Source organism: Ranitomeya imitator, chromosome 7 (genome assembly GCF_032444005.1).
Source record: "Ranitomeya imitator isolate aRanImi1 chromosome 7, aRanImi1.pri, whole genome shotgun sequence".
In the NCBI taxonomy this organism is placed as follows: Eukaryota; Metazoa; Chordata; class Amphibia; order Anura; family Dendrobatidae; genus Ranitomeya; species Ranitomeya imitator.
Window position 1 is genome coordinate 132,786,825 of NC_091288.1, and position 20,187 is coordinate 132,807,011.

Below are 20,187 nucleotides of genomic sequence, written 5' to 3' on the forward strand. Positions count from 1 at the left end.
TGTGTCCAGCTGCCTTCTGCCCCCGTGTCCAGCTTTACTGCCCCCCTGTGTCCAGCTGCCTTCTGCCCCCTCTGTGTCCAGCTGCCTTCTGCCCCCCTGTGTCCAGCTGCCTTCTGCCCCCCTGTGTCCAGCTTTACTGCCCCCCTGTGTCCAGCTGCCTTCTGCCCCCTCTGTGTCCAGCTGCCTTCTGCCCCCCTGTGTCCAGCTGCCTTCTGCCCCTCTGTGTCCAGCGGCCTTCTGCCCCCCTGTGTCCAGCTGCCTTCTGCCCCCTCTGTGTCCAGCCTTCTGCCCAAACCCCCCCCCCCCCCCGATCGCCGCTCTCCGCTCTTAATAGAAAAAAAAAAAAGTTCTACTTACCTGCCGCGCTCCTCTCTCCACGCAGCTGCACTGTGCACTCGCCGGCGACTGACAATGACGTCAGACGCCGGCGACCTGCACGCTGCGGCTGGCGGCTGTTAACTATTGACGTGCGGGCGCGGGCCCGCGTGTCAATAGCGTACAGCTGCAGCGCCGGCCGCCGCTAAGGGCCCGGTTCAGCCTGCGGCTGCCGGTAGGGGCCCGGTGAGCAGGTAAGAGGGGGCCCGATGCGGGCCCCCTCTGCTCACCGGGCCCCTTACGCCAGTCACGGCTGTAATGCCCTGATGGCGGCCCTGATTACTATGATTGGCAAGCAAGCCCAGCATGTTCATTGGCAGCAAATAAAGCACCATGCTGGGCGGTTCACTTGAATATACCGAGGTAAATAGCAAATTAGTCGCCGAATAATTAAGAGCCCAAATATACTGTAGTACCATCCGTGCAAGTAACGAATAGTGCTGAATGTATTCACTCATCAGTAGAGGTCAGTAAAAATATGTATTGGTGGCCACTAAGGGGTTAAACTGTGCACACAGAGGACTATATGAAAAATTCTTTGATGTTTCGTTTTCATTTAGGCCACCAGTAGAAAGGCGTTCAAAGCAGTTAGTTTCACACCTAGGTGACCAGAAAGAAGGGAAGAATGGGCCCAATATAAGAATGGGTGGCGTTCATTTGAGACTAGATAATTTTATTTAAGTAGAGAATTGGGGAACGAGATGGAAGCAAGGGTAAGTTCAATTACATGTTTGGGTGCATACTCAGATGAAGCACGTGGATCAAAGGTCCTGGACAGGGTGTCAATCCTGTGGTTTTTCTCTGCAGGAATTAGAATGAAGTTTAACTGTGAGAAGAAATTTCCGGGGACAAATACTTCATATTCTGGAACAATTGCAAGGCTGCCAAAACTTTTGGTCATGAATATGGGTTGAATTTGTTTTAAGAAAAAAAAAACAACAACACACAAGTAGTCAGCTCACCTGGAAATCTGCCACCTCTCATCTGTTCCTGCACGGAGGTAGGAGCACACAGTCCACAAGACAAAATACGATAAATCCAGCAGGAAATTCAAGTAAAAATTCTTATTTATTTCTTCATATTTCTCCTGAATTTGTGCAAATGGAACAGACAACAGGTAGAAATGATCGACAATTAGCAAGACGACCCCTAAAAAGGAGTGGTTCTGCAGAGGGTGACCAAAGGCCATTTCTCAGTGCTCATCCTGTTTGGCTGCGGTTTTGGTCACTTTTGAATTTTGTCAATGCTCTTACACCTAGAGGTATTGTACAGTAGCATGAAACGTGTCTACAGCCCACAGAAGTTGTTTAAGCAGTGCAGCTCATCCAAGATGGCACATCAGTGCGAGTTTTGGCAAGAAGGGTAGCATTGTCTCCCAGCACAGTGTCCAGAGCATGGAGCAGATACCAGGAGATAGGCCAGTACACCAGGAGACTAGGGAGGCAACAGGAGAGTAACATTTCAGTAGCAGGACCGCTACCTCATCCTTTGTGCAAGGAGGAACAGAAGTAGAAGTGTCAGAGCCTGCAAAATTACGTCCAGCAGGCCACCAACATCCATGTGTCTGCTTCAACTGACAGATCAGACTATGAGGGTGGTATGAGGGCCTGACATCCACAAGTGGGTGTAATGCTTACAGTGCACCACCGTAATGGCGATTGACATTTGCCAGAGGACTAAAAGATTAACAGATTCGACATTGGTGCCTTGTGCTCTTCACAGATAAAAGCAGGTTCACACTGATCACATGAGACACGAGTCTGGAGATGCCGTGGAGAACGTTCAGCTGCCTGAAACATCCTCCAGCATGACCAATTTGGCATGGGGTCAGTAATGGTGGGAGGCATTTCTTTGGAGGGCTGCACAGCCCTCAATGTGCTAGCCAGAGGCACCAGGACTGGCATTAGATACAGGAATGAGATCCTCAGACCCATTGTTAGACAAAATGCAGGTGCACTGGGCCCTGGGTTCCTTGTGATGCATCACAAGTCAAAATGGGAGGACTACTGGATGTTCGTGTTTGGCCGAAAAGTTAAAAAAAAAGTTTGTATACCAGAACAGTACCCGAACCCACACCGCATTCACTTGAATGGGGGGCGCGAATATCCAGTGTTTTCCACGTTATGTACAGGATAGTACAGCAAATACCAATTATGAACATAGTAAAATCGTTACCGCCAGTCAGGCAGCCACGGTTACCACGCTGTCAAATGATAGCGTGAGCCTGCAGCTGTGATCGTAAGTAGAAAGTTTACCTCCGTTCACTGGCGTCGGCTAATGGGACTACTGCTCCGAAAACAGCGAGAGTAGGCAGCGGCTGATTTATCAGCCGACGCTGGGCTCTAAATAAATATAGAAAAAAAAAGTCAGCATGGGTCCCCCTGTATTTTTGATGGCCAGCCAAGCAAAACTGACAGGAAGGCTGGCTATTAAGAATAGAGGGGTCCCCACCCCCCATTTTTGACAACCAGCCAAGCTAAAGCAGACAGATGGGGGCTGGTATTCTCAGGCTGGCAAGGGGCCATGGAGATTGGTCACCCCAGCCTAAAAGTAGCAGACCGCAGCCACCCAGAAAGTGCACATCTATTAGATGCACCAATTCTGGCACTTTGCATGGCTCTTTCCACTTGCCCTTTAGTGGTGGCAAATGGAGTTGATGTAACCTTTGTATTGCTCGATGACATCAAGCTCACGGGTTAGTAACGGAGAGGTATCTATAAGACACCTATGCACTACTAATCCCATAGTTGTATTGTAAAAAATATACAGCCAAAATAAAGTCCTTTATTTGAAATAAACACACTTTTGCTTTTGTATTTAAAAATTAAATCAGTTATACTCACATAACAGCCATTCCATTGAAGCCAAAGTCTCCTGTAATAAAACAAAAATAAAGAACAACCATATCCCTCAACTGTCCATCGTTAAGTCCCACGCCGTAATCTAGGTCTCGAAATAATTTTCAACCTGGACGTTTCCAAGATGCGACCACCCAGGCTGAAAACCCATGATGAATAAGATGCTGCTAACTCCGCCTCAATGACGTCATCGCTGGTCACTGAGGCTGCGTTCCCAGAAGGGAAAATGACCTGCGGTGACCTCGGTGAAATCACCACTAGCACAGTGAGAAAAGTCTCACAGTGCAGCTGTGAGTTAACCACAGTTCACTGGGAGAAATATCTCCCGGTGAACTCACCGCTGTACTGTGAGATTTTTTCTCATTGTGCTAGCGGTGATGACCGTAGTTCAGGGGCCCTCTCGCTGCAGCTCATTTTTTCTTGCTTCCCAGCATGAACGGTAGCATGATACCACCATCCATGCTGAAGAGCACATGTCGCACAGATGGACTATGGCGTGGGACACACTGGATTCCAGCCACCCCTCCATCTCTCCAGCCATCTCTTATCCATCCCTCATTCACCCATTCGTCATGAAGTCATCCATTCATTCCTCATCCATCCATCCCTCATCCATCCAGTCAGCCATCCCACGTAGCCTCAGTGAACGGCGGTAACCTCGATGTCATCACCGCTAGTCACTGATGCTATGATCGCAGCAGCTAGTTCTCCAAGTGGTTCTCAACCTGGAGGGTCGCATCTTGGCACAGTCCAGGTTTTAAACTGTTTATCCACAGTCATGGATTATAGCATGGTACACAAAGACAGACAGGTGAGGGATTTTTTTTTTTTTATTACAGGAGACGAGGGCTTCAATCGAATGGGCGTTAGGCGAGTATAATGGTGTTTGTTATTTTAAAAAAAATGAAGTGTACTGTTTTTATTTCAAATAAAAGACATACTGGCTGTTTATTTACCATACCACTATAGGATTAGTAATAGATTAGTGTCTTATAGACGCCTCTCCATTACTAACCAATTGGCTTGAAGTCACCGGACAATACAAAGGTGACCCCATCAACCCCACAAATACGAACCCCACTTGCTACTGCTACAGAGCAAATGGGAAGAGCCAAGCAAAGCGCCAGAGTTGGCACACCGAACAGATGCGCATTTTCTGTGCGGCTGTGGGCTGCTATTTTTAGCTTGGGATGCCTTGCTAATGATGACAGCTGAGGGTTACAGTTTTTTGTTTGGCTGGTTTTCAAAAATAATTTATTTAATTATTTATTTAGAGTGAAGACACTGGCTGATGATTACTCCCATAAGCAGCTGCCTGCTCTCGCTGTAATTGGCAACAGCAGGCATAAACTGATGGGAGTAATAGTCCCAACAGCAGACGCCAGTGACCGGAGGTAAACTTTTTACTTCCAGTCACAACTGCTGGCTCAACTGACAGCGTGAGAACACGGCGGTATGACCTGTGGTAATGATTTCATTGCTGATCAGGAGCAGTGTTTGCCACGCTGTCATGCATATGAAAATTGGACAAATACCCAGCGTTCAAGACCTGAACAGTAACACGGACTTATTGATGGAAGTCCGTGTTTGGCGTCCATGCCCAAACAGTAGGTGTTCGGTACGGACACAACTTTAAATGCAGGCTTTACCATTATTAGCCATAGGTAAGTGTTCACACTAGGCAGACAGGTCAGGTACCCATCCGATCTGAGATTACCTTGACGTTTGGTGGATGGGCTCACAATTTTTGGCCAAATCTTGTGCTAAGCATCTCATGTGCTTTTTCATAGATTTCACAAGCCATTATGCTATTCACATTTCATGTATCGCACATTTCCTTGCTTTAGTACAGTAAAATTGAGTGCAGCCATTGATCTATTTGACATTCCAGAACAGTGTAATTGTTCCTCTGCATGAATGCCTGAGTAGATTTGGAGCGGTGTTTTGGATCATTATCTTGCTGAAAGATCCATCCCCTGCGTAACTTCAACTTTGTCACTGATTCATGAACATTATTGTCAAGAATCTGCGGATACTGAGAGGAATCCATGTGTCCCTCAACTTTAACAAGATTCCCGGTGCCGGCATTGGCCACACAGCCCCAAAGCATGATGGAACCTCCACCAAATTTTACTGTGGGTAGCAAGTGTTTTTCTTGGAAAGCTGTGTTTTTTGGCCGCCATGCATAACGCCTTTTTGTATGACCAAACAACTCAATCTTGGTTTCATCAGTCCACAGGACCTTCTTCCAGAAAGAAATTGGCTTCTCCAAATGTGCTTTTGCATACCTCAGCCGACTCTGTTTGTGGCGTGCTTGCAGAAACGGCTTCTTTCGCATCACTCTCCCATACAGCTTCTCCTTGTGCAAAATGTGTTGTATAGTTGACCGATGCACAGTGGCACCATCTGCAGCAAGTTGATGCTGCAGCTCTCCGGAGGTGGTCTGAGGATTATCCTTGACTGATCTCACCATTCTTCTTCTCTGCCTTTGATGTTTTTCTTGGCCTGCCACTTCTGGCCTTAACAAGAACTGTACCTGTGTTCTTCCACTTCCTTACTATGTTCCTCACAGTGGACATTAACAGGTTAAATCTCTGAGACAGCTTTTTGTATCCTTCCCCTGAATAACTATGTTGAATATTCTTTGTTTTCAGATCATTATACAGTTGTTTTGAGGAGCCCATGATGCCACTCCTCAGAGGAGATTCAAACAGGAGAACAACTTGCAAGTGGCAGCTTTAATTAGCTTTTCTCATGATTGCATACACCTGGCTATGAAGTTCAAAGCTCAATGAGGTTAGAAAACCAAAAAAAGTGCTTTAGTAAGTCAGTAAAAAGTAGGTAGGAGTATTTAGTACAGGAAAATGATAAGGGTGCCCATACTTATGCACCTGTCACATTTTCTGTTAGTACAATAAACCTCATTTCAAGGCAGAAACATTACTGTGTCCAACAGTTATTAGATATATGATACTGAAATAGCTGTTGCAAAAAAAAAAACAATTTTTATAAAACATTAAGCTTAAGATTAATAGGGGTGCCCAAACTTTTTCATATAACTGTATATGTAATACTGTGAAAATTAAAAATGTATAGCAGATAGAGGCAAAGCCAACATGATAAGTATCAATTATTAACCAGGACAGTGTATCATAGAAAAGGGGGTATAAAGTGCAAATGCATGAAAGTGCTTGGTTGTGTCAGGTTTATGCAATTAATAGTAATGCAGGATAGTGACTATTAGGCCGGCGTTACACTAGCGAGTTTTACGGACATATGAGAGACGCAGAAAATACGGATTGCATACGATACAATGATTCTCAATGGCCCAGATCCTATCTGCCGTATTTTACGGATCCGTATTATACGGTCTTCTACGCCCGTAGAAAATCGCAGCATGCTGTGTTTGTCACCGTATTGCGCAAAAAATACGCTAATGAAAGTCTATGGGGCGAGAAAAATACGAATTACACATGGACCAACAGTGTGACTTGCGAAAAATACGCAGCGGTCTTCTAGCGAAAAGCCGGCAATTCAGTGCTGTGTACAGTAAAATCACACTGACAGGTTACAATAGAATAGCTAAAATAAATATCTACACATAGTATAGGGGTGTATATATTTCATACAGCGCTAGATGGCAGAAAAGCCGGTAATTCAATTGCCGGCTTTTTCTATCTCCTTCTGAAACCCGACATGATATGAGACATGGTTTACATACAGTAAACCATCTCATATCCCTTCTTTTATTACATATTTCTCTTTAGAAATGGAAGAAGTGTCTGTATGTTAAATTTGGTAGCTCTAGCTATTAAAATAAAGGGTTAAATCGCGGAAGAAATTGGTGAGGGCTCCCGCGCAATTTTCTCCGCCAGAGTGGGAAAGCCAGTGACTGAGGGCAGATATTAATAGCCTGGAGAGGGTCCATGGTTATTGCCACCCCCCCTCCCCCCTGGCTAAAAACATTTGCCCCCAGCCACCCCAGAAAAGGCACATCTGGAAGATGTGCCTATTCTGGCACTTGGCCACTCTCTTCCCATTCCCGTGTAGCGGTGGGATATGGGGTAATGAAGGGTTAATGTCACCTTGCTATTGTAAGGTGACATTAAGCCAGATTAATAATGGAGAGGCGTCAATTATGACACCTATCCATTATTAATCCAATAGCGTGAAATGGTTAAAAAAAACACACAATATTGCAAAGTATTTTAATGAAATAAACACACAGGTTGTTGTAATATTTTATTCCACTCTCAATCCACCTGAAGACCCTCGACCTGTAACAAATAAAAAATAATAAACCAACAATATCTCATACCTTCCGTCGATTTGTCCCACGATATAAATCCATCTGAAGGGGTTAAATTACTTTACAGGCAGGTCACACACAGACCCCGCCCGCACACACAGACACGCAGTCTCCGCCCACGCATCGCCCACACTCCATTATAGTGCATCATTGCACTATGAGAACTTCAAATTCCAGTATCCGATATCGCAAAAGTACCGGAACTCTGTATCTGAAATCCGATACAGCGAATATCGGCCGATACCCGATATTTGCAGTATCAGAATGCGCAACACTATTCAGCACAGATATTTTGGTGAACGAACAGTTATCGAACAGAAACTCGAAAAGCCGAATTTTAAGCAAATTGTTCGAGTTCGACCAACGACTCGAACACCGCACAAAACAGCTTGAATTTGAAATTGGCGAACAGTTCGACTCGAACACCGCTCATCTCTAATTATAACTCCCAGCATGTCCTGCTGATCCTATGGATGCTGGGAGTTATAGTTCACCACGGGAATGGCGGCGTGCTTTTTTGTGTGTTGTAGTGACTAACCTTTTAATTAATTGTTAGTTGTTCAGGCTGTGCAGGTCCTGCAGCCATCCATCCATGCTGTGGTGAGGTAAAGAGCTGGAACTTCCCATGACCGCACAGAGCCCTCCCTCTTGTTGACTCTCCACAGGTCATAAGAGGAAGCTTGCAGATTCTAGTGGCATGTCTGAAGGAACTGTGATGACGACATGAAGAGGGAGGGCTCTGTGCTGTGATGCTCCAGCCCGCCCTCTTCATAATCTCACACAGGTCCTTATGCGGCAGCACTCAGCATCCAGCACGGCCCGGGCAGGGGCTGTGCTGTCAGGTATGTGGCGATCTCTCCTCTTGCACCCTGCTCCAGTACCCTGCTCCTGCCACCTCCTCCACCGGACACACGATCTCCCCAGCTGCTGCAGGAATCCAGCACTGGAGAAACCATGTGTGTCCGCTGTTTAACCCCTTTACCCCCAAGGGTGGTTTGCACGTTATGGACCGGGTCAATTTTTACAATTCTGACCACTGTCCCTTTATGAGGTTATAACTCTGGAACGCTTCAACGGATCCCGGTGATTCTGACATTTTTTCTCGTGACATATTGTACTTCACGATAGTGGTAAAATTTCTTTGATATTACCTGCGTTTATTTGTGAAAAAAACGGAAATTTGGCGAAAATTTTGAAAATTTCGCAATTTTCCAACTTTGAATTTTTATGCAATTAAATCACAGAGATATGTCACACAAAATACTTAATAAGTAACATTTCCCACATGTCTACTTTACATCAGCACAATTTTGGAACCAAAAATTTTTTTTTGTTAGGGAGTTATAAGGGTTAAAAGTTGACCAGCAATTTCTCATTTTTACAACACCATTTTATTTTAGGGACCACATCTCATTTGAAGTCATTTTGAGGGGTCTATATGATAGAAAATACCCAAGTGTGACACCATTCTAAAAACTGCACCCCTCAAGGTTCTCAAAACCACATTCAAGAAGTTTATTAACCCTTCAGGTGCTTCACAGGAATTTTTGGAATGTTTAAATAAAAATTAACATTTAACTTTTTTTCACAAAAAATTTACTTCAGCTCCAATTTGTTTTATTTTGCCAAGGGTAACAGGAGAAAATGGACCCCAAAAGTTGTTGTACAATTTGTCCTGAGTACGCTGATACCCCATATGTGGGGGTTAACCACAGTTTGTGCGCATGGCAGAGCTCGGAAGGGAAGGAGCGCCATTTGACTTTTCAATGCAAAGTTGACTGGAATTGAGATGGGACGCCATGTTGCGTTTGGAGAGCCACTGATGTGCCTAAACATTGAAACCTCCCACAAGTGACACCATTTTGGAAAGTAGACCCCCTAAGGAACTTATCTAGAGGTGTGGTGAGCACTTTGACCCACCAAGTGCTTCACAGAAGTTAATAATGCAGAACCGTAAAAATAAAAAATCATTTTTTTTCACAAACATTATCTTTTCGCCCCAAATTTTTTATTTTCCCAATGGTAAGAGAAGAAATTGGACCACAAAAGTTGTGGCACAATTTGTCCTGAGTACTCTGATACCCCATATGTGGGGGTAAACCATTGTTTGGGCGCATGGTAGAGCTCGGAAGGGAAGGAGCGCCGTTTGACCTTTCAATGCAAAATTGACAGGAATTGAGATGAGACGCCATGTTGCGTTTGGAGAGCCACTGATGTGCCTAAACATTGAAACCCCCCACAAGTGACACCATTTTGGAAAGTAGACCCCCTAAGGAACTTATCTAGAGGTGTGGTGAGCACTTTGACCCACCAAGTGCTTCACAGAAGTTTATAATGCAGAACCGTAAAAATAAAAAATCATTTTTTTTTTCACAAAAATTATCTTTTCGCCCCCAATTTTTTATTTTCCCAATGGTAAGAGAAGAAATTGGACCACAAAAGTTGTGGCACAATTTGTCCTGAGTACTCTGATACCCCATATGTGGGGGTAAACCATTGTTTGGGCGCATGGGAGAGCTCGGAAGGGAAGGAGCGCCGTTTGACCTTTCAATGCAAAATTGACAGGAATTGAGATTGGACGCCATGTTGCGTTTGGAGAGCCACTGATGTACCTAAACATTGAAACCCCCCACAAGTGACACCATTTTGAAAAGTAGACCCCCTAAGGAACTTATCTAGATGTGTGGTGAGCACTTTGACCCAATAAGAGCTTCACAGAAGTTTATAATGCAGAGCCGTAAAAATAAAACAAAATTTTTTTCCCACAAAAATAATTTTTTAGCCCCCAGTTTTGTATTTTCCTGAGGGTAACAGGAGAAATTGGACCCCAAAAGTTGTTGTGCAATTTGTCCTGAGTGCGCTGATACCCTAGATGTGGGGGAGAACCAGCGTTTGGGCGCATGGGAGGGCTCGGAAGGGAAGGAGAGCCATTTGGAATACAGACTTAGATGGAATGGTCTGCAGGCGTCACATTGTGTTTGCAGAGCCCCTAATGTACCTAAACAGTAGAAACCCCCCACAAGTGACCCCATATTGGAAACTAGACCCCCCAAGGAACTTATTTAGATGTGTTGTGAGAACTTTGAGCCCCCAAGTATTTCACTACAGTTTATAACGCAGAGCCGTGAAAATAAAATAAAAAATTTCCCCTCAAAATTATTTTTTAGCCCCCAGTTTTGTATTTTCTCGAGGGTAAAAGGAGAAATTGGACCCCAAAAGTTGTTGTCCAATTTGTCCTGAGTGCGTTGATACCCCATATGTGGGGTGAACCAGCGTTTGGGCGCATGGGAGGGCTCGGAAGGGAAGGAGCGCCATTTGGAATGCAGACTTAAATGGAATGGTCTGCAGGCGTCACATTGCGTTTGCAGAGCCCCTAATATACCTAAACAGTAGAAACCCCCACAAGTGACCCCATGTTGGAAACTAGACCCCCCCACGAACTTATCTAGATGTGTTGTGAGAACTTTGAGCCCCCAAGTATTTCACTACAGTTTATAACGCAGAGCCGTGAAAATAAAAAATCTCTTTTTTTCCCACAAAAATTATTATTTTTTAGCCCCCAGTTTTGTATTTTCCCAAGGGTAACAGGAGAAATTGGACCCCAAAAGTTGTTGTCCAATTTGTCCTGAGTACGCTGATACCCCATATGTTGGGGTAAACTCCTGTTTGGGCACACGGGAGAGCTCGGAAGGGAAGGAGCACTGTTTTACTTTTTCAATGCAGAATTGGATGGAATTGAGATCGGTCGCCATGTCGCGTTTGGAGATCCCCCTGATGTGCCTAAATAGTGGAAACCCCCCAATTATAACTGAAACCCTAATCCAAACACACCCCTAACCCTAATCCCAACGGTAACCCTAACCACACCTCTAACCCAGACACACCCCTAATCCTAATCCCAATCGCAAATGTAATCCAAACCCTAACCCTAACTTTAGCCCCAACCCTAACTGTAGCCTTAACCCTAACCCTAGCCCTTACCCTAGCCCTAACCCTAGCCCCAACCCTAACCCCAACCCTAGCCCTAGCCCTAACCCTAACCCTAGTCCCAACCCTAACCCTAGCCCTAACCCTAGCCCTAGCCCTAACCCTAACCCTAGTCCCAACCCTAACCCTAGCCCTAACCCTAGCCCTAACCCTAGCCCTAACCCTAGCCCTAACCCTAGCCCTAGCCCTAACCCTAATCCTAGCCCTAACCCTAGCCCTAGCCCTAGCCCTAACCCTAGCCCTAACCCTAGCCCTAACCCTAACCCTAGCCCTAACCCTAACCCTAGCCCTAATGGGAAAATGGAAATAAATACATTTTTTTCATTTACTTTTATAGCGGGTTTTTTAGCGGATTTTTATGATTGGCAGCCGTCACACACTGAAAGACGCTTTTTATTGCAAAAAATATTTTTTGCGTTACCACATTTTGAGAGCTATAATTTTTCCATATTTGAGTCCACAGAGTCATGTGAGGTCTTGTTTTTTGCGGGACGAGTTGACGTTTTTATTGGTAACATTTTCGGGCACGTGACATTTTTTGATCGCTTTTTATTCCGATTTTTGTGAGGCAGAATGACCAAAAACCAGCTATTCATGAATTTCTTTTGGGGGAGGCGTTTATACCGTTCCGCGTTTGGTAAAATTGATAAAGCAGTTTTAATCTTCGGTTCAGTACGATTACAGCGACACCTCATTTATATCATTTTTTTATGTTTTGGCGCTTTTATACGATAAAAACTATTTTATAGAAAAAAATAATTATTTTTGCATCGCTTTATTCTGAGGACTATAACTTTTATTTTTTTGCTGTTGTCGCTGTATGGTGGCTCGTTTTTTGCGGGACAAGATGACGCTTTCAGCGGTACCATGGTTATTTATATCCATCTTTTTGATCGCGTGTTATTCCACTTTATGTTTGGCGGTATTATAATAAAGCGTTGTTTTTTGCCTCGTTTTTTTTTTTTTTTTCTTACGGTGTTTACTGAAGGGGTTAACTAGTGGGCCAGTTTTATAGGTCGGGTCGTTACGGACGCGGAGATACTAAATATGTGTACTTTTATTGTTTTGTTTTTTTTATTTAGATAAAGAAATGTATTTATGGGAATAATATATATATTTTTTTTTTCATTATTTAGGATTTTTTTTTTTTTTTTTTTTTTTACACACTTGGAAATTTTTTTTTTTACTTTTTTACTTTGCCCCAGGGGGGGACAATACAGATCGGTGATCTGCCAGTTTGCACAGCACTCTGACAGATCACCGATCTGTCTGAGAGCAGTGCAGCGTTACCAAGTGCCTGCTCTGAGCAGGCACTTGGTAAGCCACCTCCCTCCCTGCAGGACCCGGATCCGCGGCCATTTTGGATCCGGGACTTACTGCAGGGAGGGAGGTAGGAGACCCCCGGAGCAACGCGATCACATCGCGTTGCTGCGGGGGTCTCAGGGAAGCCCGCAGGGAGCCCCCTCCCTGCGCGATGCTTCCCTGCACCGCCGGCACATCGCGATCATCTTTGATCGCGGTGTGCCGGGGGTTAATGTGCCGGGGGCGGTCCGTGACCGCTCCTGGCACATAGTGCCGGATGTCAGCTGCGATAAGCAGCTGACACCCGGCCGCGATCGGCGGCGCTCCCCCCGTGAGCGCGGCCGATCGCGCTGGACGTAATATTCCGTCCTTGGGAACTAAGGCCCACCCCACATGGACGGAATATTACGTCCAATGGCAGAAAGGGGTTAAGTGAAGGAATATTCATTTGCTGCTCCCTGCTGGGCCCTGACAGGTGGAAAAGTGGCTAATGAATATTCACCTCACTTGAAGTATCAGGACCACGTGGTTTCCCCAGCGCCGGATTCCTGCAGCGGAGAAATTTTCCTGCCTCCTACGAGTGGGATCCCACTCGCCGCAGCCCCCTCCCCACATATTACATCAGTACCATAAGATGAACCCCACATTTCCTCCCAAATTTGGAGGAAAAAAAGTGCGTCTTATGGTCCGAAAAATACGGTATACGTTTGTATCTGCGGTAGGGATCCACACTGTGGTAGCCTTTGATTCACACAGTCACAGGGGTTTTATATCAAAACAGTATAAAGTTTATTATCCATAAAAAAACTTTACAGCTCTAAAACGAAAACCACTTTTATACAACTGAATAACAAACAGTGCTTTCTTCAGACACAAAGAAACCAAGCACAGCCTCACCAATCTCCGTATTTCAGGCAGTGTCAGCTAAAGCAGTTTAAATGTTTGTCAAGCACACACATATCTGATCAGTTCCAGCACAAGACTCCCTCTGCTGCAGCTGTTATTAGGCCTGAAACCTTTAACCTGCATTATGGGAACAACCGTTTTTTCCACCAGGCTTATTTAATCGCAGACCCTAAATCCCAGACCCAAAATACTGTCAAATATTAAAACTGTTACTGATACAGACTTTACATTAAACAGATAAACCACCTCAGGCTAATAGGGAACAATTAACAATTGCTGAAGCTATAGATTATGCAAGCCTCTAATTTTTTTAAGACCTTATAGAATCAGTACTACAATAAGATGCTGAATTTGAAAAGATAGTAAAACATGTAATAACTTATTCTATTAACATACTATACCTTTTTATTACATCACTTTGAAGGCTTTTACAAGCAGTTAGTGTTTCTCCGGTGAATAGATGACACATGATTAACTCTTGACATTTGTGAATAAATGACATCACAGCATCAGCTTGGAAATTTCCATTTCGAGATATAACACATAGACGTTGAAGGTATGAGCAGTGACTAAGAGCTAGGAAGAACTTCTCATTTGCTGGGAAATAAGGCTGTTCCAATCTATAAACAATGGAAAAATATGTTAATACAATTATTTTTCACAAGTAAAAAGTTAACCACATTCAGAATTTTTTTTGCTACATCGGAAAAATTAAGAATTTCTTTTGTAATCAGTGCTGCATCTGATTTTCTTCGCTGTCCATTGGACTTAAGGTAAGGCTAGAGATTGGATGAAGTGATAATGCGAATTATGTATGTGACACCATCACTGCATGACTGCTAAATTGAGGACAACCTGTTTAAGGACTCCTTTCTATGGCAAAAATGGTCATAGAAGAAAGGTGTACAATAATTACAGCCATTATCACATGACATTGTTTTGTTCAGTATTTTGACTACCACTTGTTAGCAAAAGTCATGTGTTTTCAAAACATGGAAGTAGTACAAATCTTTCCACTCTTCCAATTTTGGGGGTATTTACAGGACACAGATTTGAATTTCTGCAACTAAAAATCAGTTACATTCATGATCTGAACATCATTGTTTTGGCAGTTTGCACACAAATTTTTGGAGATTGATTTCATGGGGTTCATTTAAATATATGAAACAAGTTTCAAATATTTTACAATAAATCTGTCGTATACACATTACTGATGCAAACATGAGAGTCCAAAAGGTGAGATACACTGGACATAAAAAGTCTATACATCGCTGTTAAGATGGCAGATTTTTTTTTTTGATATGTAAAAAAAAAATACCAAGGAGAATACATGTGAGAACTCCTTCACCTTTATCCTCAAAGGTGGGCGGTTTACACGTTAATGACCAGGCCAATTTCTACAATTCTGACGACTGTCACTTTATAAGGTAATAAGTCTGGAACGCTTTAACGAATCCCGGTGATTCTGAGACTGCTTTTTCGTGAAATATTGTACTTCACGATAGTGATCACATTTCTTCGGTATGACTTGCGTTTGTGAAAATAATGGAAATTTGTCAAAAATTTCGCAATTTTCCAACTTTGAATTTTCATGCCCTTTAATCCCTTTCCGACATCGGGAGTAATAGTATGCCAATGTCGGACTCCCTCCCTTTGATGTGGGCTCCGGCACTGAGCCCACATTTTTCCCGGGACATGTCAGCTGTTTTGAACAGCTGACATGTGTCCAGAATATCCGCGGGTGGAATCGCGATCCACCCGCAGCTATTAATTTGTTAAATGTAGCTGTCAAACTCTGACAGAGGCATTTAACTCGTGCTTCCGGCCATCGGGCCAAAAACCAGTGGTCAGTGCTCAAAGCAAGTGAGTAATTCTACTACACAGAGGCAATCTGATCATCGCCTCTATGTAGCAGAGCCAATAGGGTTGTGGCAGCTTCTAGCAGGCTCGAACTGGCCCACCGGGGTACCAGAGGATCCCCCGGTGGGCCCCTGACTTAGACAGTCTCTCTCTTCTGAGCATCGCTGCATGCCCGATTTAAGCTCCGCCTCTCCCCGCCCATCAGAAGAGAGAAAAGCTGAGCTCCTGCATTGCCTGGTATAATGGTGGGGATCATTGGCTCAGAGTGCAGTATGAGAGCAGGGTGCGGGCTGGATCTCTTCCCTCCCCGGAGTCTCTGGTGGCTAGTAGGATGGGACGAGGGAGGCTCAGCACAGACATTTCATTGACCTGCACTGATGCTGCTCCTGGAGCCTGACAGCAGTAAGCCCCGCCCACCAGCACAGACGGGTCAGGCTGTTGCAGCATGTGGCCAGGAGAGCTGTGCAGTCACTGCTGAAGCTACTGCTAGCAGTGAAGAAATTGCTTCTGGAAGTGGTGTCCTCTGGCACCTGCACTGCTCCAGCACTGTCAGGAGGGGGAGGGGAGGCTCCAGAGGAACACAGTGGCCTGAAGTGAGTACTGGAGCTTCTTGTTTATGTCTCTGTCCTGACTCTCTCCTGTCCTCCATCCCAACAAAAGCTGCTTTCTTTGCCCCACACAGCTGTGCTCTCCCTGCCCTCTCTACCTTCTAGTTGTTCATATCACTTTACCTTCCCCCACTGCTGTTCTGTCATGCTGACAGGGGGCCCCCCCATCTTCTTCATTGCACTTGCTGCCTGAAATCCTACCTATCCTTTAAAAAAGATACCTGGCATTTTTATATGCAGAATGAACAATTAATATATTTATAATGTTATTTATAGGAAAAAGATAATAGTAAAAAAAATGCTATCTCTCCAGTTTGCATCAGGTGCTCTATAACCGTGATCAAAAGGAAACAATGGGAAAAAGGTTCCTATTGTTGCCGGGTATCGGCTGGCAGATCTCGGCAGGCGATAATGGCAATCACATGATCAGAGAGTGGAAAATCCTGCCCTGATCATGCTCTCCGGGATCTCGGCCACTCCTGATAGCCAAGGCCCCCGAGATTTTCTAACTCTGGGGGGGGGGGGGGGAGAAGGGGGGGAGATCACTACAGCCTTATTCCTGATTGCCATTTTATAACGGCAATGAGGAAATAAGTACACTTAGCTTAATGAGTATCGGTGGTTGCTAAAGGTTTAAACCAGTGTTTCCCAAACTCCAGTCCTCACGGACCCCACAGGTCATGTTTTCAGGATTTCCATAGTGTTGCACAGATGAGAGAATTCCTGAGGGCTTGATGAAACTTCCACCACCTGTGCAATACTAAGGAAATCCAGAGAACATGACCTGTGAGGACCGGAGTCTGGGAAACACTGGTTTTATACTAAAGCTATGTGCACACGTTGCGGATTAGGCTTAGGAATTTCTGGTGCGGATTCGGCCTCTCCTGGCAGAAAACGCACCTGCGGATTTGTTGCGTTTATTGTGCAGTTCCGCAGCGGTTTTTGTGCGTTTTTGCTGCGGTTTTTTACCCCTGTGGTTTTCTATAATGCAATGGGTACAAAAACGCTGCAGATTCACAAAAAAGTAGTGACATGCTATTTCTTTTAAAGCGCAGCGTTTCCGCAGCAGATTTTCCGCAAAGTGTGCACAGCATTTTTTTTTCTCATTGATTTACATTGTACTGTAAATCAATTGCGGATCTGCAGCGTTTCTGCACTGCAAAAAAGCTGCGGATCCACAGAGAATCCGCAACGTGTGCACATACCCTCAGGCTACGATCACGAAAACAGTATTTGGTCAGTATTTTACCTCAGTATTTGTGGCCAAAATCAGGAGGAACAATCAAAGGGAAAGTATAAGGCTACGTTCACACTGGGCGTTTTTGCAGTGTTTTTAATGCATTTTTTATGCAAATTTTCAGCTGCGTTTTACAGTACCAGCAAAGCCTATGAGATTTCACAAATCTCATGCACACACATTGGTTTATTTTTTATCAGTATTTTGTGCTTTGCTTGTTTTTATGGATGTAGAGCATGTCACTTCTTTTAGCAATTGAATGGAAAAAAACACACCAAAAATGTAGCAAAACCTTCCGTTTTTGCCACAGCTTCTTTCCTGCCAAGCACTTGGGTTTTGCTGCAGAAAAAACACAGCACAAATGCCCACTGTAAACTTAGCCTTATAGAAACACGTCACCACTTTGGTATTTTTCACCCACTCTTGGTTTTGGCTGCCAAATACTGATGTAAACTACTGTAAGGCTATGTGAACACGTAGGAAAAGAGGTGCAGAATTTTCTGCACAAAATCCGCATCTCCTGGCAGAATCCGCAGCTGCGGATTTGCCGTGGATTTTGTGCGATTTTTATCATGGAGGGGTGCAGAAATGGTGCAGATCCACACAAAAGAAGTGACACGCACTTCTTTGAAATCCGCAGCAATTTCGCACTGATTTTTCCGCACCATCTGCACAGCTATTGTTTATCCCATTGATTTACATTGTACTGTACATCACAGTGCGGATCTGCAGCGTTTCTGCGCGGAAAAAATTGCTGCGGATCCGCAGAAAAATCCGCATCGTGTTCACATAGCCATAGTGTGACCATAGCCTTAAAGAAATGGATCAGTTAAAAATAGACAAAAATGGCGATGGACAGAACCAATTAAATACATTTATCAGGTCTTTGTTGTTTCCGTTAGGGTATGTTTCCATAGATAGATAGATATATTGATAGATAATAGATAGATTGATTGATTAAAAAAGATTGATAGATAAGATATATCTATAGATAGATCATAGATAGGTAGATAAATATATCTATAGATAATACCAAGGCCGATGTTTAGTAATAAACGTAATAAAATGGTATGTAAAAAGTTAGGCTAGGATAACACATGCGAGAAACTCGGACGAGTCTTGCATCTTAATATCCGGCACTGCCGCCGGCACTCAGGACGGGAGCGTGCGGCTGCATGTATTTCTATATAGCTGAACGCTCCAGTCCGAGTGCTAGCAGCAGTGCAGGGTATTGAGGTGTGAGACTTTTGCAAGTTTCTCGCAAGTGTGACCCCAGCCTTAAATGCAATATCGGTTTAACTTAACAAAAATGGCGTGGGCTCCCGCACAATTTTCTGCAAGAGAGGGAGAGCCAGCCACTGGGGGACTGATGTTTGTAGTCTGGGAAGGGGTTAATACCCATGCATCTTCCCAGGCTATGAATATCAGCCCGCAGCTGTATATTTAGTCTTTACTGGTTATTAAAATAGGGGGACCCCCCCTACCCCCCCCCCCCCCCAAAAAAAAATGACGTGGGATCGAACAATAATTTATAGCCAGAAAGGCTTCGCAGACAGCTGCGGGTTGATATTCATAGCCTAGGAAGGGAGCATGGATATATACCAGTCCCCAGCCTCCCCAGAAATGGCGCATCTGTAAGATACACCAATTCCAGTACTTAGCCTCTCTCTTCCCACTTGCCCTGTAGGGGTGGCATATGGGGTAATAAGGGCTTAATGTCACCTTTTGTAAGGTGACATTAAGCTGGCTTAGTAATGGAGAGGCGTCAATAAGACACCTATCCATTACTAATCCTATAGTTGTGAAAGGATTAATTAAACACACACATGCAGAACAAAGTATTTTAATGAAATAAACCACCACAGTTTTGTCATCTTTATTATACTGGTAATCCAAGCGAAGCCATCCATCATCTGAAAAAAAATAAATAAACAAACAGTATACTCCCTGATTAGTCGTAGTCCTTAATAACGAGTGTCCCATGACGAGTTCAGCTCTGCTACATCTGGATGCCTGACATCCAGACATAGCAGAGCTTGTAGATGATCACCGGAGATAACTCTTCAGTGATCGCCTACACTGCATCATTCTCACAATCAGCTGATCGTGAGAATCAGACTAGTGACCGGAGATAACCCCCGGTCACTTGCACGGTAGTTCTCGCGGTAAGCTAAGTTATCGCGAGAACTGCAGTGGACGCGGGACTTCTGGCGGTGGGACAGGTAAGACCTTACTGAATCCCTTTCTGTCATTGGATGTACTATTCCGTCCATGTGAGGTGGGCCTAAATTCCCACATATGCAAAGAAAAAAGAAAAAAAGCCAGCTCACCATATCCAGTGTTATCAAAGGTAATTCAGTACCACAATGAACATAGAGGTCAGCGCACATACAGTGACCTGGCAATAACCCAAAAAACAAGAACGAGCTCTGAGACGTGGGAACTCTGTTGACCGCAATCCCTAATCCTCTCCAAACCACACTAAAGGCAGCCGTGGATTGCGCCTAACGCTCCCTATGCAACTCGGCACGGCCTGAGAAACTAGCTAGCCTGAAGATAGAAAATAAGCCTACCTTGCCTCAGAGAAATACCCCAAAGGAAAAGGCAGCCCCCACATATAATGACTGTGAGTTCAGATGAAAAGACAAACGTAGAGATGAAATAGATTTAGCAAAGTGAGGCCCAACTTTCTGAACAGAGCGAGGATAGGAAAGGTAACTTTGCGGTCAACACAAAACCCTACAA

General features: G+C 44.4%; 1 protein-coding gene across 5 annotated transcripts in view; it reads right to left on the bottom strand.

Moving 5' to 3' along the window:
- FBXL18 (F-box and leucine rich repeat protein 18) overlaps positions 1-20,187 on the bottom strand; it is a 218,573-nt gene that overhangs the window by 60,719 nt on the left and 137,667 nt on the right. For all 5 annotated transcript variants that reach the window (XM_069733819.1, XM_069733821.1, XM_069733822.1 and 2 more), the window contains exon 4: positions 14,139-14,357. In XM_069733819.1, the coding sequence (XP_069589920.1) occupies positions 14,139-14,357 (219 nt within the window). The remainder of the gene's footprint in view (positions 1-14,138; positions 14,358-20,187) is intronic.